The 27464-nt window shown below is 35.9% G+C and overlaps 1 protein-coding gene across 8 annotated transcripts in view; it reads right to left on the minus strand.

The window, feature by feature from the left end:
- The window catches only part of Amph (amphiphysin), a 211739-nt gene that overhangs the window by 34476 nt on the left and 149799 nt on the right, over nt 1–27464 (minus strand). For 7 of the 8 annotated variants that reach the window (XM_076864063.2, XM_076864067.2, XM_076864057.2 and 4 more), the window contains exons 10-15: nt 26800–26938; nt 25454–25582; nt 10431–10547; nt 6022–6045; nt 3935–3958; nt 1151–1183 (exon numbers count right to left, since the gene is read on the minus strand). In XM_076864063.2, coding sequence (XP_076720178.1) covers nt 1151–1183; nt 3935–3958; nt 6022–6045; nt 10431–10547; nt 25454–25582; nt 26800–26938 — 466 coding nt within the window. Of the gene's footprint in view, nt 1–1150; nt 1184–3182; nt 3681–3934; nt 3959–6021; nt 6046–10430; nt 10548–25453; nt 25583–26799; nt 26939–27464 lie in introns of all 8 variants that reach the window. The other variant, XM_076864048.2, reaches the window with a different exon arrangement.

Raw genomic sequence — 27464 nt, forward strand, 5'->3', positions numbered from 1 at the left:
GCTATAGAATGTGTTTAAAAAAGAGAAGAAAATATATACACTTCTATAAAACAAGAAATGGAGGAGATGCATGATAGTCTAAAGTTTTAAAATGGAAAACTGTGTAAACTTCATTATTATTAAAATTATATGCATTAATAACTATTAGAAATATAAACTTGAAACAATAAGGAAAGAATAATGATCCCTTCCAAAAGAGGTTTTTGAAGATGGAAGAGATGCATTGTGTCACCTGTCTTTGTGATTATGTGTATCTCTATTTGGGTACAGGAGTGGGTCTGATTTTTTTATAGGTAACATGGGGAACAATAATGAAAAATTTAAAAAGAGAATTAAATTTATGAATATATTATGAATATCTGTTTAGATAATTCTAAATGCTAAAATTATTAGAAACTGTGCATGTCTTACATTTTGACATGAAGCATTCATAACAGACAAGCCTATTTGAAGTCATACTTCAATAGGTTGTCAGAATCAAAACCAGGAGCTTGATAGCCACAAGGCCTGCCTTTTACATGGATTACACCTGGCTACCCACTGGGACCTATAAAGAGGATGGGACAGTCCATCTTGTGGCTCCTCCTTCTCCGACTCTCAAGGAAAATGCTGGTTTGTTGGACAAAATCAGTATGTGGTTTCTGATCTTTCAATGGCATTTTGCTGAAGAAGCATGAAGAAGTAAGGCTCTATGTATGAATTTTGTGTGGCTCCTCTATGAAACCTTAGAAGGAGGCTCCTAAAAGCCTCTGATATTTTCTAAAGACCCATCTCCTTAGTTCAAAACAATCCCCTTTACTCCTTTCCAGCAGCTGAATTCAGGGGATCTCTCAGATCAAGACAAATTATAATTACTAATAGATCAATCAGCAAAAAGTAAAAGTTCACACTATAACTAAAAACACAAGTATTAGCTAGCTGAAGTCATAGAGAACTTATCGTATGCTGGGCTAGTGCCCTGTATTCATATCTCATCATAATACTCCTACAGTGTTGCTAATTATTATGTCTCCATTACTCCATCTGTAAATAGTAGGGTCAAATTTTGTTCTGATGCTCTTCATTATATTCAACCAGTGGCATAGAATCACATTGAAAAAATTGGCAGCATTCTCAACAGATAGATCTTGTTAGAAAACAGATTCCTTACCTGGGTAAATCCATTAAATGAACCACCAGAAGCCTAAACAGAAATGGGAATCAGAGTGTGTTATTTTTTTCCCATCGCTTTGATAAGATTAGTAAATAACCATTAGACAAGTCAGAGAATAATAACTACCACACATTTTAAAATAATACAAAAGGTTGCTGTGCATGAAAGTGCTGAGGAAATGTAAAAGACCATGCTGTATTATTTTAAATAGGCTGACAAAAAATGAAAGATTAATTTTACAATTATTGTTGGTATGTGGCTCAGTGCTAAGGAAAACTGACTTTCTTAATAATAATGAGAAGATGATTATAGAGAATAACCATGAGGGATTAAATAGCTCTCTTTCTAGGATGTACCTAAAATCCAGAAAGAGCTTTTCAATCATTTCTATAATCCATCATTTTAATGAACAGCAATTATGGGACAGTTTCAATGGGCCTGGGTAGAAACATTTCCTGTGTTCTTATTAGAGTAGAACCACTTCAGAAATAGTAAGCAAATTTGTACTGCTTGTGACTTAGCACATTTTTACTACTAAGTAAAAATGAAAGTAGAAATAATGGACTCAGAGAATGGAATGGTAAGAGAAGATTCTTATTAATTCTCAATAGTAGTTATTCTGCTTTGGGAGAATTTTTTTTTTTTTTTGGTCAACCTATTTGTGATTGGTTTGCACAGATTTGAAGAGGTACATGACAATCTGTCCAGGAGATCAATTAGACCTCCAAGCAGATAGTGATGGATAATGAAGTAGGTAAGAGACATTAGGAAAAACGGATCCTACGGAAGTCTTTGGCTAGTCTATGCTACATACTGGGGTAAGTACCTCGTCTTTATCAGCCTCTATTTCTTGGTACAACAATCCATATCTCTGGTTAGCAATTTCATCTTCAGATAAATCTGAGTTGTTGATGTCATTGTCTTGGGAACCATCAGAACTCTCAGTGCTAGTGTTCCAGGAGGTTCCCAGAACCAAAGGTCTAGCTATCTCCTGACTCTGTTCTGGGCAGCTAGCCATGGGTTGTTCCCCACTTACATCTGTTTTACTCTCAACCACATTTAAATGTTCCCAGCAATTATCTATGGCTCTCATATCTCCTATAGGCTGGTGGTTATTAGAATCCAGACAATTGGTAAATCCACTTGCTTGGCTATCTGGCATCCCAGGGAATTCTGGTACATCCATATTATTTACTGATGAATTTAAGGTTGGCTGACAGATTTGACCTGGATCTGTGTTTGCTATTCTTGGCAAGTTAATGGAACAACTATATCTCTCGGTTGTTGTGCTTTCAGACCCTTCTATTAATGAATCTTTTCCCTCAGATGAATACTGATCTCTTTTGTTTGCATCAGTTTTCAGGGAATAATTAAGGCTCATCCCAGACTGAACTGACACTTTTGTTGATAAAACAACATCCTGATTGCTATCCCTGTCATGCCCAGGAGTATTTAACATATTCTCACACTGAATTTCTTCAACATCTGCCCTGTCCTGTGCTGGGTAATACATCACTGCATGGTTGGAAGGGTTTATTAAATTATTCTGTATGTCTTTTCTAGTTAAATCCCATCCCTCTGGACAAGCATCTTCAATATTAGATACAGAGTTGGTCCGGAGGAGAGGTAGAATCAAGTTATCTGCATGATTGGCAGGTTTAGCTTCAAAACCTTCTGTATTTTCATAATTATTGATTATTACTTGAAACCCATCATGTGGCCCTTGGTCTCTGTTACCAAATTCATCTTGCATATCTACTTCTTTCATGTCATTTTCTAATAGGTCAGTTTCTTCAAAATAATTTTCATAGGTTTTTACACTTTCCTTACAACTCAGTCTTAGATCTTTCATAATTTCCATTTCACTAATTTTGAAGGCCTCCTGATCCTGCTCTACTATTGTTTTGGGATAATCTACTGCATTGTTTCCTGTACTTTCCCGTACTTTCTCTTCAAATTCCTCTGTATCATTTACTGCCTTGTTATCAACAGTTCCAGTGTCTACCTGCTGACATGTCTCCACACCTGCCCAAACAGAATCTTCTATCTTCTGTTTCTCTTTTTCTTCATCTGACTTTTTAACATCTTCATGACCTTCTTTGAGCAGGCCAGCTATTTCCATGGCTGGCATCTCTGCATCAAGTAATTCACATGGCTGTTCCATTTCCATAAAAGCAGCAATGGTAACTCCAGCCCTGTTCACAGGCTTTGGGGATAGCGATTCATTTCCACCTGGAGGGGCTGGCCCCAGGACATGCTCACCCTGTTCAGCTACAGTGGAGCAGTCAGCAGAAGAAAATATTATGGTGGATAATCTCATGTCTTTCTCTGCTTCAGAGAGACATGCAAAGTCTTCTTGAGTCATACTTGGGGTAATTTCCTGGCTGACACTGTCTGTACTAGCATCAGGGCCCCAAGTAAATGCAACTATGTCATTTTGACATCTTTGAATTTCTTCAGCCAACCCACTGTGTGGAGTTTCCTCCATGATCAGGTTACACAGGGAAAGACTTTTTGAAGAGTCAGTCTTTAAAATATGCAGAAAAGCAAAGAAAAAGAAAACATAAGATGAAATAGACCATGGTAAGATTTGATGAGAAACACAAAGCTCTTTATTAGGGTAGCACCAGTTAAACAACTAGAAAGTGTTTAAATTAGTTGACTTAAAGTTAAATCTATGACTAGAAATGCCATGGGGGAAAAAGGTCATTCTAAAATTCACCTCGTATATAAACAATGTTAAATATTTTAAATTCCAGAATTTTCTGGATATTTACTTACCGGTTGTACCAAATCAGTGCTTGTCTGTATGCATTAAAAAGAAGAAGAAGAAGAGGAAAAATTCACCGGCAAATTAAAATCTCTTGTTATTTAGAAACTATATTCTGCTGAAGGCTATTGCTTTTGTTGGTTTGGGATTCAATTTGACAACTGATTTTGCAATAGAAAAGATTTGTTCTAAAGTTAAGACTGCTGTGGAAAAGGTATAATTGAAACACAAAGTCTCTGTGATTTTTTAGCATTAGCAAGGATGTTTTACAGCTGGTCCATTACTTCAGCTTTAGCAGACTCTGAAACGCAAAATTTCAAATAAACAAGCAAGTCTGAGAACACTAGAATAAGATCAAGCACTAGAGGTCAAGAAATTACAGAGTATCATATACTCTGACCATTCCTAAGAAGTTTGTCCTCTGAAATAGTCAGAATCTCCTTTTATATAATACCTTCCTCCTCACCATACCCCTCCCAGCTAGGGAAGAAAACTGCTTTACAGCTTCAACTAAAGGTATGACATATGGAAATAAAAAAAGGACTAAAGACTCTGCATTGTCCCCTTAATCTCCAAGAAAATTAATATAGAGTTGAGGCTAGAATTCAAACACCCTAAATGTCAACCCATCCATCACTTTTTGTGAATACACAAGTAAAACCAACTCACTACAAAAAAATACAACTTAGTCACAGGTGGTTTCAACCTTTCAACTGATAGCTTTAGCTCTTCTCTTGAGAGCTTTCCCTGATGCTCCAAGAATCCTAAAGAATGCAGTATAAACCTGCTGCTCCAGAAAGGAAGAGGATGGCCATCATTCTTTGAAAGGGAAAAAGTAACAATGTCATTTCAGAACACAAGACCCACTTTAAAAAAAAGAAAGAAAGAAAGAAAACATGAAACTCAAGTTGGGTTCTTAAGACCACATAACCAGAGTTTTTCCGAGACAAAGGCCCTTCCTTCCCTAAGACATTCCAAGCTTGATACAGGTTCCACTGGTCTCCTAATTTCATGGTACTAATGTAGCACCACAAAACTCTGTTCTAATCTCTTCCCCAACCCTAAATTATGGAAATACTCATCCTGGAACATCAGATTAATGGAATAAACACCATCAGGAATAATATCTACTTTTATTGATACAAACCACCCAAAGGGCTAAACACTCTACAAATATATTATTATTTAATTCTCTCACAAACCTCTCAGGTTGGTGTCATTATCCTTATTTTACAGATGAGAAAACCAGAGGCTTGGAGAGGTTTAGAAATTTCTCAGAGTCACAAGATTATAAGTACAGAGTTAGGAGTCAAATCCAGAGTAGTGTGGATCTAGAGCTTAACATGTTATTAACCAAGCTTCATGAAATATAACAATGGAAAAAAATGTTTCCTATCACCTTGCATTTTCCCATCCACACTTGACCTATATTCTATTTGAAAGCAACCACATGTGTGCATGCCTTTCATTACACTTGCTCCTCTGGCCAGCAAGATCCACAGGAAAAGCAAATGGATACAACATCACATTCTTGACCCCTAGTGATCCAGCAGCTGGGACCACAGAACTGTTGGGAGCTAAAGATTATCCTAGGGGAATATGCTATCAATATATAAGGATCTTCTTTCCATCACAAGTGAAATAAAATGTAATAAGATTTCCAAATTTTTATACATCATCATGGCATTTGCCAGTAAATGGATGGAGTTGTAGAATATCATGCTAAGTTAAATAAGCCAATCCCAAAAAACCAAAGGCTGAATGTTTTCTCTAATATGTGGATGCTAATTTACAATGAGACAGGGGGCACTAGAGAAGAAGAGCTTTATCTTAAATTAGGTAGAAGGAAGTGAAGAGAGGAGAGGGGATGGGATGTGGGGATAGGAAGGATAGTAGAATGAAACAGACATTATTACTTTGTGTATATATGTGTCTGCATGACCAATATGATTCTACAATATGTACACTCAGGAAAATGAGGCATTATATCCCATCTATGTATGATAAATCAAAGTGTATAAATGCATTCTACTGTCTAATTAAACTAATTTAAAAAATTAAATTAAAAAAAGATACATTGAGTTATTAAAGGTCTTACCGTCCACAAGTCCCAGGGTAATGTCTGAAAGGAAACATACAAAAATATTATTAGTATATAAATTGTAAGCATCTGAAAAAAATACATATGTAAAGACAAACACAGAGAAATGATCAAAGTTCTTGAAATTGCACACTTTTTTTAAGCATATGGTAAAGCACTGTTCACAGAACTTCTTTTATAATGGGACTGCTCCATATCTTTGCTATCCAATATGTTTTCCACTAATCACCTGTGACTCTTGGGCACTTGAAATATGCTGATGTACCATAAACAAGTTTGAAATTTTACATAATTTTACTTAAGTTTAAGTCATCACATGTGGCCAGTAGATACCATATTGGATAACAAAATTCTAACCAATATGCCTTTTGCTATGTAAGTAGAAAACTATAGGTGAAATATGATGAATGGGATTACTTTAACACACACACACACACATGCACACGCACACTCACACCATTAAAATAAACAAGGTGTCCAGATATTAGAGACTAATTATCACATCATTAAAGAAATAGACATCTTGGGCTGGGGATGTGGCTCAAGCGGTAGCGCGATCGCCTGCCATGAGTGCGGCCTGGGTTTGATCCTCAACACCACATACAAACAAAGATGTTGTGTCCGCTGAAAACTAAAAAATAAATATTAAAAAAATCCTCTCTCTCTCTCTCTCTCTCTCTCTCTCTCTCTCTCTCTTTAAAAAAAGAAAAAGAAATAGAGATCTTAATCACTGCTAATGCTATTCCTCCATCACATTCAATAGGATATATTATGATCATTTTGATGGCAAATAAATCCCAGAAAAGTAGTTCTTCAATTTGCTAAATTAGATAACACACAGCTAAAATAATTGGTAATCATGTAAATTACCAGGGTGCCCATGAGGACATAGGAGCAGATTACACTTACTAGTGAAATTTCAATTATAAAGTCTATTGATCCTGAGGATTGAATCCAGATAGTTTAAGTGACTTCCACTGTGGGTGGGAAGACTGGGGAAGACCTTTCTTTCTTATTTCCTTTGTGATTGAGAATCACTGCTGAAGCCACATTCCTTCATATCTGTGTTTTTGAGGCTAGATTCATGTTTACCCTCTTGTTTGAGATCACTAAATGTGAACAGAAATCTAGAAAGCCTGGCACTCCCACTTTAACTCATGGTTCCCAGAGGAGATTGCAGATGTTTCATTTGGATTCCGTACAATAGAGAGTGGAATCTGTGTTTCTAACTGATTCCCCCATACCATGCACATAACACGCTCAGCCTGGGCTCAGTTTTACTGCACTGAGCTGCCTGCCCTCTATCTCTATGCAGCTTCATTTTTCTCCGGCTTAAAACTTTCTCATAGAAAAAGAGACAGCAGAGTAGAATCGCTCCATTCAAAGGCACACTCTTTTTGTACATGGATTCCTGTTTTATCTAATATGCATTTTCTGATTGTACAGATGGTTTCTGCTCCCTTGCCTCACAGGTCCTGAAGAAGTATAAACCATGTAAGACAGTACACATCTCTGCATATTGCAGACAGCACCAGTGTTTTCGGCAAAGGAAGGCAGCAATAGGAAACACCATGCTTATCACTCCTCAGGATAATGAAAGGATGTGTTAGCTCACACAGACACTGCAGAGATCACAAAATGAGGTGTTCTACTAGCAGCAAGAACATCAGTTGAAAACAAGAGGTCAGCAATGGTAAAGAAGATAATGTTGAGTAAAGTAGAAGGAAGGCCAGCAGAGTCTAACTGCCTTGTGCTTACTGTCACTCAGCCTAAGCATTTCTTCTTTAGGGAAAGAGAAGAGATGTGATTGGAGCTGGACAAGAGACTACTCTGCAGTGAGATGACTCAATTGCAGCCCTCAGGAGACCAGAGAAATTTATTATCAGGCCCCAAGTATAGAATCAAGGGACACACACAGAGTTTGCCCTGCCCACAGAGTGTTTCCTTTAGAACAAAGACTTTTGAACATATAATCAAAGTGGCAATTTTTGTTTGTTTCATTCTAAGAGAACCCTTTAATCAGAGAATGGTAGTTTACATCTGTAGTCCCAGAACTTGGGAGGCTGAGGGAGGAGAATCACTTGAGCCTAGGAGTTCTAGGCCAGCATGGGCAAGATAGAGAGATCCTTAAAAAAAAAAAATTCTGTCTTAAATTCACACAAAGCTGCATAATTTGTGGGTTAATTATAAGTTGATACAAAAGATGTTTCTCCCTTGATTTAAATTAACATAAATACTATGGAATCTCACCCACTATTCATAGTATCCACTGCAGAAACTTTTGCTTCTTCCATGAAAATAAGGAATTTTGCAAGTAAGGTGGAGGAAGCCCCCAAGAATTCTGCTATCTGCATACAACAGCAAAACTTTGAGAAGGATGTATATGTAATTACCTGGACATACATTTTCTACTTTTCTTGACCACCAGCTAGAACCCTCAAACTTGCTAAGGTCTACTACTCCAACATTTCCCAAAATATATTTTAGAGAGCATTCCAATGAATGTTTAGAAAAGCTTGATTAAAGCAGTTCTACTATCAAACAAATTAGGGAAACTCTTAAACAAATAGTTCTGTGAGTGTGTGTTTATAGTTGCATGACTTCTAAGTGCCCTTCATATTCTAATGCATATTGTTATTAATTCCCTGTGAGAGGTTCAGCTTCCCAAAATATTTATCCAAGAGACCCATTATTTTGCAAGACATATTTAAGATTAGTGTCTGGCCTAGTTAATTGGCTACCTATTATAATATTAGACTTTTACTGTTATTATTTTACAATAGGGAGGCCTTTATATACCCAATCATATTCTAGAACAAAGAGCATGGATTAGAGAAAAGCCTTATTTATCTAGGTCCATATTGAACAATTTGTTTCCCAATGGTTTACTGTAAAGTACCAATAAAGCTTCATGACCAGTAAATTGAGCTAAGTCTTAATTTCACAATAAACTTTCATTAATTAATTTATAGTATATTGTAGCATCTTTGGAATTGTCCAAATTCAAATGTGAGGCTCCAATAATATCTGAAATATTGATATATGAGCTAGGAGCATAGATCAGGGATACAGCATGTGTTGAACATGCATGATACTCTAGGTTTCATCCTCAGCATCAAAAACAAACAATAAACACAAAATTTTGAGTCCATTTCCTTCAACTAACATAGACAATTGTAAACCAACCATATTCCAGAGGAATCATATGCATGTCATCAAAGCACCTGCTATCAATATCTCTGACAGAGAATCTTTTTACAAAAACTATTGGAATTGAGAGCAAAGAAATTATGAGCAAGAATACATTTGGATAAGGAAGGCTAGTTCAAGATCAAACTGTAATCAAGATTACAAAAGGGGATCTCTGCAAGGTGGAAGATGAGCACAACACTATTAAGTCCAGACTCTCAAGACTGTAAAACTTTTCTATTGGGTCATAATCTCATGGTTATTTCAAATATGCCTTAACTTGCAAAATGCAAGGAATAAAGTAGAGAAAAAAGGAAGAAGAATAATAAGCCCAAAGTCAAAATGAGAGTTTTATTGAGGGAACTCATACAACATTATCATGGAAGCCTGGACACTTTTGAGAGCAAATGTTTATTACTCTGTGAGAAACAATTCCTGGGAAAACAGGAATGTATGGTTATGCTAGCCCTGTGGGAAGAGAAAACTAATGGTAGGGGGAGATAGGGAGAATAATTGATGTTGAGGGCCAAGGATATATCTCAGTGGTACAGCACTTACCTAGCTTGTGCAAGGCCCTGGGCTCAATCAATAGTACCAAATCAATAAATAAATAGAATAATTAATATTGATAAGATCCTCTTTATACCCACCCTTCCTATCAGGAAATATATGTTGACTGTTATGGTTTAGATGTGGTGTCCCCAAAAAGCTCACATGTGAGATAATGCAAGAAGGTTTGGAGGATAAATGGTTGGGTTATATCTTTAACCTAATCAGCAAATTAATCCTTAATGGGTTAACAAGTGGTAACTGGAGGCATGTGGGGTGTGGCTGGAGCTAGTGGTTCATCAGGGATGTGTTTATGAGATAAATATTTTGTATCTGGAGAGTGGAGTCTCTTTCTGCTTCCTGATCATCATCTGAGCCACTTCCGTCTTCCATACTCTTCCTCCATGATGTTCAACCTCACCTTGAGCTCAGAGGAATGGATTCTGCTGTCTATGGATTGAGACCTCTGAAATCATGAGACCTTAAATAAACTTTTCCTCTCCTAAAATTGTTCTGGTCAAATCTTTTAGTTGCAGCAGCGAAAAAGCTGACTAAAACACTGATCAAAGATAATAGTCAATTTGAAAAAGACAGCTGTCATTGGTTTTTATTGAGCTTATGAAGGTTTATGAAATATCATCCTCAAATATCTATAAATCATTTGATACCTGAGACATGGGTGAGTGGGTCACTCCAGCAGAACCTGCAGATACCACCTCAGGCTTGAAAGGGTCAAAGTCGAGATCCAGTAAAGTCTCCTCTTTCTTCACCTCAGGGACTTCATTCTATTAAAACCAAGCAAATAATGCATCAGCTTAACCTGATTCAACTTCATGATATATCCCATGGAGATACCCTCTAAGGTAATTATTCATCTCCCCCAAACATACTGATAGTTTACCATTTTGTGGCTCATCCACACACTTCTAAATTCACTCATGTGGTGAGAGAGGAAATAACTAGCTCTTCCCTGACTAATCTACATCACAATGGGACATGTTTCAGGCTCCAGTTCCTGTTCCTTGTGCAGTTAAAGTCCAATCAGTCAATAAATAATGTCTTTGAGAGGTGTCCTAATGCTTCTCAGATGCAGGGATCTCCTTCACAGTTAGCTCAGAGAACTCAAGTCAAACAGTTAAAGATGAAGAAAGACATAAAAATAGGTCAAGACTTATACCATATTATAGTGACCCGCTGTTGTGATGTTCCTAGGTGAAGCCAAGGAAAGAGACCAACATGTACTGCTGACCCCATTTCACCTGCCTCATGCCCTCAGAGTGCCCTATCCCTTAATTTGGTTTTCATCTGATCCATTCTTCATGTATGTTATTGTTTCCACTGTTTGTACGTGAGAGAGAAAAGAAAGAGAACTCTCTGGGAGAGAGCCATGCCCCCTAACATTCTCTGCAAAATGATCCCCACAATAACATTCTTGATTAGAAAAGAGGTAAGCCAAATGAGACATAGGATGAAAGTCCTGCTATGATAGTAACAAAAACCTAAAATATTAAGCACTAACACTTGTTCATTTACTTGTGGTATCATCACATAGGCAAAAAACAAGTGCTTTAAGTTTGTCTAACCCAGGCTCAAATTAGACAGTACAGGGTAGAACTGAGCCATAATACCCATGAACTACGCAACAATGAAGAGAATTGCGGTTAGTTTCACACAAGTTCAAATTACATGTTTTTCATATTTGGTAAGTTTCATTTTTTAACATTTTGTCATCTTGAAATTAACAGGTCGCACCAATGGGTAAATTATTGCATGAAAATAGAAATGTTTGGTGCAAGATATTTAAAGCATAGGAGTTATTTCCATTATTATTGGTCATGAGCATTAACTTTTCAAAACTTAAAAATAGATGAAAAGCTGGGGGGAAGGTGCAATGAATGATAGTTCGTTTAGCATATCCACACTCACTATGTAAGGAAAGCTCTGCTTATATATCAGGTTATTAGCCTTTTCCATTTTACGGCAAAGTTTTGTAAGGACAATGTTCTCTGAGAACCTTTCTTTCTTTAATAATTATAATCACAAAGCCAATTCTATTGCCCTGTATTCAAAATCTGCATTACTTTTGTTTTTCACCAATTTTTGTATTTGAATTAAAATTATATATTTTAACTTACATTTAAGAATGTTCAAGACATTGCTCTAAGAACTTGATGTATCTGAACATCACTCATGTCAATGAACTTTGGTGCATTCTAATGATGTCAATTATATTATTGCCTTTAAAATGGTGACTTTACCATATACTCCAAACTGCATTTTTTTTCTGTTTTTTTATTATTTTTTTATTGGTTGTTCAAAACATTACAAAGCTCTTGACATATCATATTTCATACATTAGATTCAAGTGGGTTCTGCATTGTCTAATATAATCCCTACCCAAAATCAAATGGGAAATGTTATCAGTCCCTACTTGCAGGAACCAGAACAGGTTGAACAAGGCCATCTATTGCCCTATTCCTATGTTGCAGTGCAGGACCACATCAAGTCGCCAATGACTCCAGTGCCTTCTGGGCCACTGCTGATCTCACATCTCTCAAACAGGGACCCCAAGGATCTGCAAGTTCACCATACAAATTTATGACACACAAATATGTCCTTTATTCCCTCATGAGCCTAAAGAATATACTTAAGGAAGCAGGAATGAAAATTCAGAGATCATGTATGAAAAGAAGATTGTACTACAGTGGGCTATGCTCAGACTTTGGTTGAGATATTCTGTACTTACACCTCAATTTTGCAATTTCTGCTATGTGCATCTCCCTGAGCTTCTTTGAGACTTGTTTTCTTCATGCATAAAAGAGTGGTAACAATACCTAGTAGAATTACCATGAGTAAAAGACAATAAATGCACTGTACATAATATAGAGAGGATACTTAGATGAATGCTAATATTATTAATGACTATTAACAACATAGCTCTATAACAACATAATGACTGTTAAGCCATAGCTCTGTATAATTACTGTCATCAAATATTCATAGTATTTCTTTGACTGCCTTTAAAATGTGCATCTGTTTTCTTAAAGCTCAATTTATACTAGTTTTACCACTTAATTATGAGAATTATCTCTTAAGACATATATATCAAAAATATTTTCATAGAGCTCAAAAAAGGACAAAAAGGGATTGCCTATTTACAAAATATTATGATTTAAAGGGGCAAAGAAGTACTACAACTTGTCTGGAATCATAGTGAGATGTAATTTCCCTTAACACAGCAAGAGAAAACTAATCCTTTCCCAGGCATTTCACCTACCTCATCGTTACAGTTTATCTAGTGTGGTCCTGGTCCCAACATTCTAAGTTCTTGGTGAACTTGAGCTTTAGTACTCTTTTTGCCAAAAAAGAGACTGGAAGAAGTGACCTGGAATGTGCTTCGATGAAGGGAATTAGCTATGGAAATCACAGTGGGGGAAAGCCATCCAATGGGAATGTATTAGAAGTTACACTAATCTTTTATGCTATGTTTCATAAGGCTTCTTCTCACAGGGACGTCTAAGTTTATCTGAATAGCACTGGACCTCTTCTGACATACATATACAATGTGAGCATGAACCTTATGACTGGACTTGCTCATGATAGATGGATTTTATTTCCCTTTGCCTTAACATAAGGCTGACCACATGTCATGCTTTGGCCATTGGGTATTACTCAATATAGTGGAAGCAAAGTAATGAAATGTGCTTGCATGGTCAATGTGAATTTTTGTATTGTTTTGTTTTCCTGCTATTCACTTTGAAATGTGCAGCCATGGATAACCAGTGGTCCAAGGAGGATGAGACACATGGAGCACACTTGGAACCATCTAATTAAATTTCCCAAAACCAATGAGCTGGTGTAATGCTTAAAAGGAGCTAAAGAAAAATAAACACATCATATAGAGAGGAGTCAAAAAAAGATCACAAGATTCTCGCCAGAATTAATGGAAGCAAAGAGACACGGAGCACATCTTTAAAGTTCTGAGAGAAAGACACTGCCAACTTAAAATTTTATGCTCCTTGAAAATGCTTTTTAAACCCCTTTCTTCGATGCTCATGAGACTCAACTCAAAGTGGATCAAAGACCTAGTCACCAGGTCAAAGACCCTGTGTCTAATAGAAGAAAAAAGCAGGCCCAAATCTTCACCATGTCAGTTTAGAAACTGACTTTCTTTAAAAGACTCCTAAAGTGCAAAAAATAAAATCAACAATCAATAAATGGGATAGACTCAAACTAATAAAGTTTCTTCTCAGCATAGGAAACAATAACATGAACAGAAAGCCTACAGAATGGGAGAAAATCTTTATTACATGCACCTGAGATAGAGCACTCATCTCCAGGGTATATAAAGAACTCAAAAGACTCAACACCAAAAAAATAAATAAACCAATCAACAAATGAGCTAAGGAACTAAACAGATACTTCTCAGAAGGAGATATACAATAAATCAAATATAAGAAAAAAAAATTGACATCTCTAGCAATTAGAGAAATGCAAATCAAAATTACTCATCCCACTCCAGTCAGAAGGGCTATTATAAAGAATACAAGCAACAATAAATGTTGGCGAGGATCCACATTGGTGCTGGAACTGCAAATAGGTGCAACCAATCTGGAAAGCAGTATGGAGATTCCTCATAAAACTTGTAATGGAACCACCATTTGACCCAGGTATCCCACTTCTTGGTTTATACACAAAGGACTTAAAATCAGCATACTACAGTGAAATAGCCGCATAGCAGCTCAATTCAGAATAGCTAAACTATTGAACTAACGGAGGTGCCCTTCAACAGATAAATGGATAAAGAAATTGTGCTATCTATTCACAATGGAATATTACTCAGCCTTAAAGAAGAATAAAATTGTGGCATTTGCAGGTGAACAGATGGAACTGGAGAACATCATGCAAGGTGAAATAAGCCAATCCCCCAAATCCAAAGGCCAAATGTTTTCTCTGATATCAGGATGCTAATTCACAATAAGGTGTGAGGGGCTAGAGAAAAACAGAGGTACTTTGGGCTAGGCAGAGGGGAGTAAAGTGAGGGGAGGGGATATAGGAGTAGGAAGGATAGTAGAATGAATTGGACATTAATACCCTATGTATATGACCAGTGTGATCCTATGTCATGTGCAACCAGAAGAATAAGAAGTCATAGTTTATCTATGTGTGGTGTGTCAGAATGCATTCAATTGTCAGGTATAACTAATTAGAAAAAAATAATAAATAAATAAATATGTCTTTTAAAAAACAAAAATTAAATTAATACTTTTCCAGATGCACAATAGAAAGAATAAGTCACCATTAGAACCACATTAAAATTAATGTGGAAGGACATCTCTCAGGTAGAAAGTGATAAAAAATGGAAATACAAATCTATAGAAGGGATGAAAAACACCAGAACTGATAATGGAATAGGTAAATATAGATGATATTTTGTATAGTTTTATATCTTTAAATGATAATTGAGGGTTTAAAGAAAAATAATAGCAAAGTAAAGTGGATTTTATAAAATAGGTAAAATAAAAACCATGAAAACAGCACAAAAACAAGAAGTAGAGAATTGGAAGTATTCCACTGTGAGATTCTTCTCTTTGTATTATATCTGAAATGGTGTCACATCATTTGAAGGTACACGATGATAGTTAGGATGCATACTATAAGCCTTAAAGCAACAACTAACAACACAACAAACTATGGGTAATAAACAAAGAAAATAATAAAAATGTTCAAAGAACTCCCCTCAAAAAAATAGAGAAAAAAGAGGTAGAAGGGCTAAATGAACAAAGAAGACAGCAGAGAAAAAATATCAAGGTATTAGATTTAAAACTCACCATATAAATAAATAATCACCTTGAATTAAAAATGGTCTAAACAATGCAATCAAGATTACCAAACTGGATTAAAAAAAATAGACCCACTTAAATACTCTCTAGAAGGTACTAATTCAAATGCAGAAACATAATTAGGCTCAAAGCCAAAGGATGGTAAAAGATATAGGTTTGGAAGAAGTTACATGAACATCAAACAAAGTAAATTTAAAATCAGAGAAGATGACCATGGATAAAGACATTTCCTAAAATAAAAAGCAGTCAATTCCTATATACTTATAAATTAAAGAGCTTCAAAATATCCAAAATAAAAAAAACAAAAAAGTTGCAAAGACAAATATAAAAGCACGTAATTTTATAAGAAAAAAATAGTACCCCTCTTTCAGTAATTTAAAGAAAAAGCAGAGAGAAAATCAAAGTTAAAAAAAATTAGACCTAATTATACTTTTTAAATCCTCTATCCAACAAAAGAAGAATATATGTTCTTTTCAAGTGCACATGGAAATATAACATGATAAGCAATAGTGAGAAACACAGAAGAGGTCTTAATAAGTTTTAAAATATTCAAGTTATACAAAGTATGTTCTCTAATGACACTGTAATTAAATTAATTTAGAAAACAGAAGGACCTCTGGAAAATCCAAATATTTAGACCATTCACAGGATGATTTCTAAAACATCCACAAATAATAAAGTTTCAAATAACTAATGAATAAAAGACCAAAGTGGGAATTAGAAAATATTTTAAATTTGATGAAAAATTTATCAAACAATGCAAACAATATATCAAAATTTGTGGGATTCTGCTAACACAAAACTTGGGAAAAATTTTACAGAACGAGGCTTCACTATATGATAAACAAAGAAACCTTTCAAATCAGTAGCCCCAGCTTCTTTCTTCCTCACAAACTAAGGGGGAAAATGAAAAAAAAAAAGTAAGCCTGGGAGAGAAAACATTGATAAAACCAAACTCTAGTTCTTTGAGAAGATCAATGAAATAAATAATTCCTTGTAATAAAATTATTAGCCAGACTGATCAGGAAAAAAAGAGAGAGAAGACCCAAATTATCAGTTTCAGGAATGAGAAAAAGGGCATCATCTCAGATACTACAGATTTTTAAAATAATATGAAAATATTATGAACTACTTTATTCCAAATATATTTGACATTGTAGATGAAAAGGGCAAATTTAGTGAAAAATACAAACTACCAAAGTTCACTCAAAACACAGATAATCTAAATTGCTCTATATGTATTCAAGAAATTGTATTTATAATTTAAAACATTTATCAAAAACAAAATAAGTGAACAACAACAACAACAAAAAACAGGCCCACATGGGTTTCCTGGAAAATTTTACTATCTAAGGAAGAAATAGTAACAGTCCTACATGAAGTCTCCAGAAAACTGAAAACCAACTAATATTTCCAAATTTATTCCATGAGGTAAGCATTACTTGGTATTAAAATTGGAAAAAAAGATATTATTGAAGAAAAATAATAAAATACTCTAGACTAACATTCCTCATGAACAGATATGGAAACTGTAGACAAAGAATTGACAAGCTGTTCTCTGTCTCTCTATCTCCCACCCCTTTCTATCCCCAAATATATGTATAAGATAACACATTATGGTCATATAAGGTTTATTTGAGAAGTAAATGATCTGAAAATCAATCAGTGTAATTCACCAAACTAACAAACTAAAACAGAATACTTGTCTGATCCCCCTAATAGATTCAGAAATAACATTTGAGAAAATTCACATCTACTACCCTTCAAAAGCCCCAACTAAGTAGAAATAAAAGACTACTTACTCAACCTGATAAAGTCATCTTATAAAATCTACAACTAATACTATGTTTAACAGTAAATTACTAGATGCTTTTATCCTAAGATCAAGACAAGGATGACTGCTTTATCATTTCTATTCAACATTACACTGGCTGTAGAAGACAATGAAATAAGGCAATAAAACTAATACACAGCCAGGCATGGTAGTGCACACCTGTAATCCCAGCAGCTCTGAGGCTGAATGAAGCAAGAAGATGGTGAGTTCAAAGCCAGCCTCAGCAAAAGTGGGGTGCTAAGCAAGTCAGTAAGATCCTGTCTCTAAATAGAATACAAAATATGGCTGGGGATGTGGCTTAGGGGTCAAGTGCCCCTGAGTTCAAGCCCCAGTGCCAAAAAATAAATAAATAAAAAACATACACAGCATCTCTATTAGAAAGAAAAAGGAAAAATTGTCTTAATTGCAAAAGATATGATTACCTATATAGAAAATCCAATGAAATGTACAAAATACAGAGTTTTGCAAAGCTGCAAATTACAGCATCAATATAGGAAAATCAGTTTTATTTTTAATAATTGTGTGAACAACCAGTGCTACAATAACACTAAAAACATAAAATATTTAGAAATAAAGCCAATAAAGAATGTGGACAGTTGTACACTATAAACTACTATAAAACATAAACAGAAATCAGAGAAGACCTTAATAAAGGGAGAGATACACTCTGTCTATGGGTCAGGCAACTCAATATTGTTGAGGTGTCATTGCCCTACAGATTCAATACAATGCCAATTAATAGTATATAGGGTTGGGCTGGGGATTTGGCTCAAGCGGTAGCGTGCTCGCCTGGCATGTGTGCGGCCCGGGTTCGATCCTCAGCACCACATACAAACAAAAATGTTGTGTCCGCCTAAAACTAAAAAATAAATATTAAAATTCTCTCTCTCTCTCTCTCTCTCTCTCTGTCTTTAAAAAAAAATAGTATATAGGGTTGAATAGTGTCCTCCAATATTTATGCCCAACTGGTGCCTATGAATGTGATTTTATGTGACAATAAGGTCGTTATAGGTATATTCATTAACTTCATACTGGTGATGGTTTTATGGGTGTATACATATGACAAAATTTATCAAATAATACACTTTATGTACAGTTTACAGAATGTCAATCACATCAAGCTGATTAATAAAAGACAAAAAGAAACCAAATGATGAAAGTGGTTAAGCCTAGGATAACACATTCTTTCACTGCAGTGTTCTTCTCTTACCTAAAATGATAAGATAAAGACCAAACTTCCATAAGAATATTTTTCTACATTTGTAGTAAAAAAAAAACAAATCGCAGAACTTATTTTAAAGAATTTTTTCAAAGCTATACATTCCCTTCACTATGTAAAGGAGGAAATTGTGACATTGTACAAAAAGAAATTATCAAAAAAATGGATTTTTTCTGGAAATTTATACTTTCTAGTTTTTGCTTTTTTGTCCTTTTACTAATTTTTTTTCACATTGGCCATATATCTTTGGGGGCATCATTTTAAAAGTTATGAAGTAACAGACATTGCAACTTATAGTTACAGCTACAAGACATTCAAAAATAAAACATATAGCTCCAAATCAGCCCCACATCTGCTCACATAGTAATTTCTTAAGTCATAATAAATACTATTACAGTAAGCCAGATTATCAGGAGGCCATAGGTACTATGTACAGAAATTCTTGATCTCATATTCTTTCATTAAACATATTTTAAGATATGTGTTTCATTAAACACTATTTCTCAGGTATTGTGTTAGACATTTGAAGTCCTCAAAGAGGTCAAATAGGCAGCTTAAAGTGGAAAGAACAAAGGACCTTTTAGGAGCAAGGTGGCCTATTAGGAGTTATTTTTCATGTGATATAAATTCTTTTCATTTAAGAGTAACAAAATAATTTATAATTTCTAACAATGAATCAAGTTTTTGCATTTTATGAATGAGTATGATGAAGCAGCAGCCTAGGGAATTTCAACTTCATGGTTGGAAGCCTATGACAAGATTGCTGTAGATGGAGAATTACAGTTCACATGAATATTAAAATATTAACTATAGTATATTGACAGGGTTCAAGCATTTTATATTTGCAGCCTTAAAATGGAACATCTTTCAATCATTTAAAATAATGTTGTCAAGTATTAGCTCCATGTTTGCCATACATGGAATAAAAAGAATAGTACAGTGCAGAGCTTTCTATTCACAACCTAGACTTACCAGTTGCTCTCCTGTCACATTTGCTTTTAGTGTCTACTCCCATTTAAAGAATCCTGCAGTGCCCTAATGATTGGACACACAATAAACTCAACTTTTCTAGGGAAGTGCTTTTCTAGTTTTTTGTTGTTTTGTTATTTTTATGGAACAAGTTAGTCAACTGCAAAGTCATTCTTAGTGCAGTATGTCATGGGTTTTATATACACTATGACTAAGAGTGTAAAAGTTGATAGTATTGAGAATAAAGAGAGCAAAAAGATGGAGTGAGCCTACACTTAGAATGAGTTTCTGTTATGACCAGTGGATTAAACTGGTTCCATGAAGACCCTCCTACCACTACCTCTTAGTATTTACCGATATCACTGATGCATAACCACCTGAAGAATTTACAAATACTGAAACCCAAACAAGTTCTGGAATACATGCATCCTGGACACTAAAGAGAGAGGCAGTTAAATAAATTTGATCATTTTCTGGATGCCTCATATCTGCTATTCTTCAGGTGCTTAAAATGCTGGCACCCTGTGACATTCTGCTTCCCATGACTGCCCTCAGAGCACCATGGAACGGTAGAAAAAATCATATGGGTTTGCTCATCTGATAAGTAGGGATAATGACATAAATCCCAGAATCAATGTCAATGTTAAATTATGTAGACCTTACATATAGTATATTCAAGGACCACAGATATTTTATTAGAATCTCTGGAATCTGAGAAGCTTAGATGATTATAAAGCTAAATAATATAATCATTTAAAAATATTTTCATATTATTATATGATAAATAAACTGCTCTGCTTAGTTATGTCTGCTCAAGGAATGGATTAATGACATTGATGATCCACCAGGTGATAATCTGACTAAATTTGGGCTTGATACACACTGCAATTTTTCTCCCTTACAAATTCCATCTTAATAAATTCTTTCTGTCTTAAAATAATGTTAACATGTTTATTTTGAAAAACAGCAAGTAAAAGAAGAAGCAACTGGTCCAAAAGTATCCTACATTGAATAGAGAAGCCAATGTACTACTTAAAGCAAGGTTGCAGAAACCCAGCAAGTGAGTGGTGTGTATGTCCATAATTACAAGCAGGCTTCATCAGGATTGCAGAGAAAAAGGAGGCCATTTCATGCACTGATTTTGCCAGTTGAAAACCTATTTCAATTTAATTGGCTAGGAAAAAATTGGATGATTTTATAAACTTAAAAGGAAAGATGCAGTGCTGGGCTGCAAAACAGAGATACGTGTGGAAAATGAATGGCTATTAAATTGGTCTCAACACTCACAGGGCTGAAAGACTATGCTCATGTCTTGTCTGACAGCATAACAGATATCTCCACAGGAGCCATGAGCAGGCTTGGAAGAATAAGCTTGAATGCTCAAAGGATAAATCCCTCTGGATTTGTAGAAGGGAAAACCATATCAAAGAGAGAAGATATGCAACAAAATTACTGGAAAAAAATTAGGAAAAATTTCTGGGGTTTTCTGCTATGGAAAAAATATTCTAAAACAGACATTTTTTCTTCCTCTCTGCCACTATACAGAAAAAGGGACTTCTAGACTTGGAGAGACCCACCTCTGACCCTGCATCTGAGAGGACCCATGCTTTTAAGCACATTTCTTAAAATTTTCTAAGTCCGTCTCTGTTAGTTGAGACCAGTTGTGGCTGTCAATCCTGTCTGGTCAGGACCATACAAGTTTGCATTAAGACATGCATTGGACAGTATCTACGTATCTCCTCTTGGGGTACTGTCCAAATCTATTCTATATAGAGATTTGATCATAAGCTCAAGGAATTCTGGGGCTCATATTTTTGGACTTGTCCCAGAGCATGGGGGCCAGGTCTGTTTTCAGGAGGATGATTGGTGAGTAGACTGTTCCCCTAGGCTGGATGGCATTTCACTTATGAAATCCCATAAGACTGGGTACCAGAATGTTGATGATATGCTCATTTAAAGTGACTCAAATTATTAATATGGAAAAAAATACTTGCTCAGGACCACAATCCTTTAGAAAGACCTTGGAGAGAGGGGAGAACACATTCAATTAAAAATCAAGTCATCAACCTGGAATAAAATGTAGTTCAAACATTTTTTGAAGAAAAAAGAGAAAATCTTGCATTTTGTGTACATGTTTGCTTTATTTTTTACGAATATCCTGTTAAAAAAAAATCTTGTTTATATCCATAGATTTGGTTTCCAGGTACATAAGATCTTTTAAATTTTCATTTCCTAAAATATTTCACCAAACATTTATTTCTCAGGAGTAAGGTATTTTGGATGGGGGGCAGGGAGATTGTTTGAGAAACTCTGACTTAAATGAAGTTAAATGGAGCTTCTTTTGTTGCAGAACTTCCCAGAGTCTTGAACATGCTGACATGCACTACAAAAAAGCAAATAATGAATGCAGCCCCTCCCTTTCAGCACCTCCTTTTCACAGCATCCAATGAGATCAGTGTTCCTCAAGAACACATTTTTTAAAAGTGTTATTTTAGAGGAATAATGCTGGAACCACATATAGAAAACTTTTCTATTTATGTTCCTGGGAGGGAAAAAGAGGGCAGGATAAGTTGGTTCTCTGAAAGGTCTGTTTTTGTAAACAATGAGCCAGAAATGCAAGATAAGCTTTTTGGTCTGACATCTCCTTATGAGTCAGTAAAGACGTTTCCTAGAGAAGAATCCCATGATATAGTTAAGGTGTGGGCCATTAGAGGGCTCTGTAGGCCTGATAGATCTCTATTTTCAATACCAGGACACACTGAGAGAATCACTGGGTGATGACACTGGGTGGTGTGAAGATGACACTCTGACACTTAGAGTGAGCTATACCCAGACTGGGTGCACTTCAACCATTACATTTGGAGCAAACAGCAGGATTAACACAAATACTTTTTTTTCTCCATTAAGTTCTTGATAAAAATAGCAAACTGGAGATATAAACTCATCTTCTAAATGTAGGGCAATTCAATTAGAAAAAATTAATATTAAAATAAAACTTACAGGGATCATTGAATATGAATGTTATCTGGGTAAACCCTTTTCAGATACCTCTCAGCTTTCTAGTACTTGGTACTTCTTTTTGGTTAGCAACTCATTTTCTCCACACATTGATTGCTATTTATTCCCTTTTACCTATTCATCAGTATACTGCCAGACACATTATATCAAGATAATGCAATCCATTCACTTATAACATGTAGCTTGGCATATAGTGTGATCAACATATCTAATAGTGTAAGCACATTGATGTATCCAACCGTCCTAAATAAGGAACATTTTTAGTCATACTATGTTTTAATATTATAGATATAAATGGACAATCAAATGTACACTTGGCTTAGTTGGAAGAAATCTGTTAATTCACTGTGATAGTTTGTGAATGAGGAAATTCTACTACAGATTTGTACCATGAGAAATCCTGATTACCTGAAACCACTGTGGTTTCCACAGTGGGGTCCCAAGACCAGCGGCATCAGCACCAATAGAAAGCTTGTTAAAAATGTAGGCTCCTGACCCCACTCCAGACCTGATCAATCAGGAAGTCTGCTGGATTGGCTTAAACAACATAAAATGGCTATTTATAGCTATAGATGAACAAGCCAACTAAGGAGATTGTTAAAACACTTCAGGAAAAGACAGGGTCAGCATATTCTTAAATAAAGCTAGATTATCTCACTAAATAAGCCAGAAAGGAGACTGAAATACAAATCCTGCTTCGCTTCCTCTCTTTACATCTTGACATGAGTTGAGTGTCATTTAGTCAATGGAAACACTTCACTTTGTAGTCCGTGGTCCAACTGCTGGAGCTAAGTTCCTTTGCAGATTCAGAAAAAAAAACGACGGAAAACCCTTTCTGTCTCCTTATATCTCCTTCCCATATTTAAAGAAAATGTATCAACACTCAAATGCAGAATCCTCAAATGCAACCCCATAACAATGTCTCTGGAAGTTTTTGTTGTTGTTGTTTGTTTGTTTGTTTTGTTTTTTTTCAAATTTGGTCAGCAACCAGGAACCAGTGCTGGTAGAGAAGTGTCCTGGGGTCTGTCACAAAGTGCTAGCAAAGCTCAGCGGGGGCGGTTTCACCAGTGATTTGTGTCCTGATAGGAGCAGTAGCTGGAGAATGGACGTTTCCATTTGGAAAGATACTTCCTCTCCCTTCCCCAACTCTTTAACTTTTTCTGTCACTCTCATGCAGAAATAAAAGCAAAAGTCAATGTTCCCAGAATTACTTAGGAACCTCTCTAGGCATTGGTAATTTTCAAAAGTGCTTTGAGTTGTTTTTTTTTTCTCCCACCATCAAGGGTCCTTATCTAGGTGCCTGTAAACCTCAAATAAAAAACATTTAAAAAGAAAGAACACTCTGAACCTCATTGTCACTTCAGAACTAGTCTGTGGGTCATGTTCTTGCCACTTCAGTTGCCTCATCTCCTAAATGCAGATGTCGTTACTGAGTACACAGGCTTCAAGAGGACCACCATCTCTACTAGTGATGGACTTGAGAGGATGCTCCTGGAGGATCCAAGTAAAAGTGCCTGAGTAAGAGCATAATTCCCCTAAAGCATTCTCAATGTGAAAATCATGTAGCAAAAGAGAAGAGTAGCAAATAAAAGGGGACAGTACAACTTAGAAATCAAATCTGCTAAAGCTTGGTGTCAGAGCAAATGGCAAGAGCTGGGTAAGATCATGTGCCCTAGCATAGCCATCCCCGGAGGCATCTGTGTATCTACAGATAGAATTTGCCCATGCATCAGTCAACATACAATTTCCCCTCTCAAAGGAGCTGCTAAACCACACTGCAAACTCTAGTTAGCTCATCAAATTCAGCATCCTGTACAAACAACCTAAGAAGGAAACCACATCTCAGAAACCAATGCACCCATTGACAAATGTCTCAAAAGGGATAATAAATAATGATTTTTCTACTGCATCACTCCTGAGTTCAACTTTCTGACCTTCCTGTTATTGCTACTATACCTGAGAGGTGACTAAAACTGGGATATTAAACATAGTATTATTATTGATGTACTTGGTAACTATAGTATTATTGTTAGCACCTCTAACAAAATGAAAATATAGTAGGGTCAGGTCTTCAGATAGCTATACTTGGGACATGTGTACCCAGGCATCTTCCCAAACAGTGGGAACCCTAATATTCCCATTTGCTGAGTCATAGAAATGATAGAAGCTGAATGGCAGAAGACTTAAAATTATTCAGTCTTCTAATTTTATTTTCCTATTCTCTACTAAGAGTCATTATAAAAGAAATAATAGAAGACACAAATATAAATTAGTTTATATACAGATATTCACTGAAATGCTGGGGAAGTAATAGAAACATTGGAAGCCACCTGGGCCAGCAATTAGGGGTTGGTATACCCAATGATAGAATAGTAGGCTTAAATAAATTTCTGCAAAGACATTATTGTGACATAAAAATATGCTCAATAAATATAAGTAGCAATCAAGATTATATAACAATACAATACTCAGGGTGGAGGAAAGACTAAAATGGTCCAAAGTACATTAGTGGGTATATCACAGTGACATGATTTTAGTGATTATGAAAATTCTTCCTGTTTTTTTCAAAATTTTTCTAATTTTCTATAATAAGTACAATGTTCTTAGTATAAAAAATGAGAACATTCATATACTATACATTTTTCTTATAAGAAAGCTTTAGACATACAAAGTAATTAAAACAAACCAACATAACAAGTAAATTCATATTGCTGATTATATTGTCTGCCACTTGTTCTAGAGCTGACCTCTGAGAGTCCCTCCACCATGATACTTTCATGGGCATGCCAGCTCTGTATAGGCACTCACCTGGGAAGGTGTTGTCACACTGATTTCTGGAACAAAGTTGTCCTCAAAGAAGTTGATGATGTTCTCCTGCTGCAGATCCTTTGTTGGGGTGACTTTAGGCAGAGGTGGGACAGGAGGTCCTTTTCTTGTCTAGAAACATTGAATGTAAACATTAAAGCAGCCAAATAGGACAAGCAAGACGGGCAGAAATGTCACCTGAACAGAGCTGGATGGACAAATTGATCTCAAATGAAAACTTGGACCTGGGTATAGATATAGGCCTAACTAATTGAAGTAAAGAATGCAGGATGTCTCTGATGGCTCTCTGGGCACTGACACGCCATGGTCCAGTAAGAAAAACCCAGGCTGTGAGAGTCTGTTCATCTCAACACAAATACTCCATGCAGGTATACAGGGCCTGCAAGTTGAAACTAAGCCAACATCTTCTCTGATCTAAACTGAAAATGATTTCTCATTTCAGCAATAACTTAGAGTTTCAAAACTAAAACCAAGCAAGCTTTTTATTAGAATCAGTGAGATCAACTATAGGCGGTTTCCATCTCACTTTCTGCTCCAGGATTTTGAAATAAGAACTGAAGATCAGTTGTAAATACCTTCTTATGACTTTCCTTGGTTTTAACCATATTCATGAACACTTGAACTGGGCTGGGAATTCAAATTTTCCTACAGGCCTTTTATTTTCACCCAAAGTAGAAAAAATAAAGATGGGAATTGTCCCGTTTGGTTACTTTCACCTGGCCCTTACTGTTTCTTTTAATCATTTGGTCCACACAGTTTTATTGAGTGGCTACTTATGCACAATAAACTGTGAGTAATACAAAAATGTGAAATGATACATAAGCTTAACTGCTTTTCTTGGCAGTACTTGCCCCAAGTACAACCTAAAGCATTAAAAAGAATGGGGAAGGTGAGATTAAATGAACCTTTGGGAAAAAAAATTCTTATTTTTTTTTCTTTTCTTTTTGGCAGTGCTTGGTCTCAACCTCAAGTCCTCATGCATGCTGGGCAAGTGTTCTACCACTAAGCCACATCCCTAGCCCATGAAAGGTAGGCTTCTGAGAGCAAGATAGGATAGAAGAAAAGCAAGATAGGATAGAAGAAAAGCACAAGCTAACCTGAGGAAGATGAGAATGTGGCAAGAAGTCTCAAGAGGTTCAAACATAAAGCATGGGAAGAAATATAAAAGTCAAATAAGAGAACTGGATTTCTGAGTGGTAATTACAATGCCTACAGGCTCACAGCTCAGTTTTCCTAGTTGGAAACATCTCTTAATGGCCCAGCACCAGAGAATGAGCCACGAGGTCACCTCACATGAGTTTTATCCCCCAGTGTGTGTGATCTCCTACCTGTGAAGGCGACCTGGGCCGCACTGGTGCAGGGGACGCAGGCGCTAGTGTATGATTGGGACTGGCTGTGGGGCTTGGCAAGGGTGAAGCCTCCTCTGGTGGTGATGGTGTCTTTGCAATGCGGAGAGGACCTGAATCACTGGATGAACACAGGGGGTTAAACAAGGGTCCTTCTGAGAAACAGGTCTCATTTGATCAGAGATTCTCCATGCCAGGGAACTCCTGAAGCTTAACAGATACTGGTATCCTACTCCCCACTTCCAGGGTTATTCTGGTTATTAGTGACAGAATGGTGATAACTGGTACCATTAACTGTCCACTCTTAGCCAGACCCAATGCATATATTATTTCTTATCTTCAAAACAGCTATGCACTATTGCCCCACTTTACAGATATGGAAAGTGGGGTGCAGAAGGTTGAAAAAAAATAATAACCTAAAAGCTCTCAGCAATATAGCGATTCTGAATTTAGGTTTAGTAATGCAAACCTCTTATTCTTTTCACTATACTAAACAGACTAAAGATTCTTCCAAACATCAGCTGAGTTAATTTAACCAGTTTCACTTTATACCTCCAAAAGAATTTTGGCATATCAAAGTCTATAAAAATAACTACTCATAAAATGATAAATTTCATATTCAAAGGCACCTTAAGAGAGTATTAATA

This window comes from Callospermophilus lateralis, chromosome 1, assembly GCF_048772815.1.
Source record: "Callospermophilus lateralis isolate mCalLat2 chromosome 1, mCalLat2.hap1, whole genome shotgun sequence".
Lineage (NCBI taxonomy): Eukaryota > Metazoa > Chordata > Mammalia > Rodentia > Sciuridae > Callospermophilus > Callospermophilus lateralis.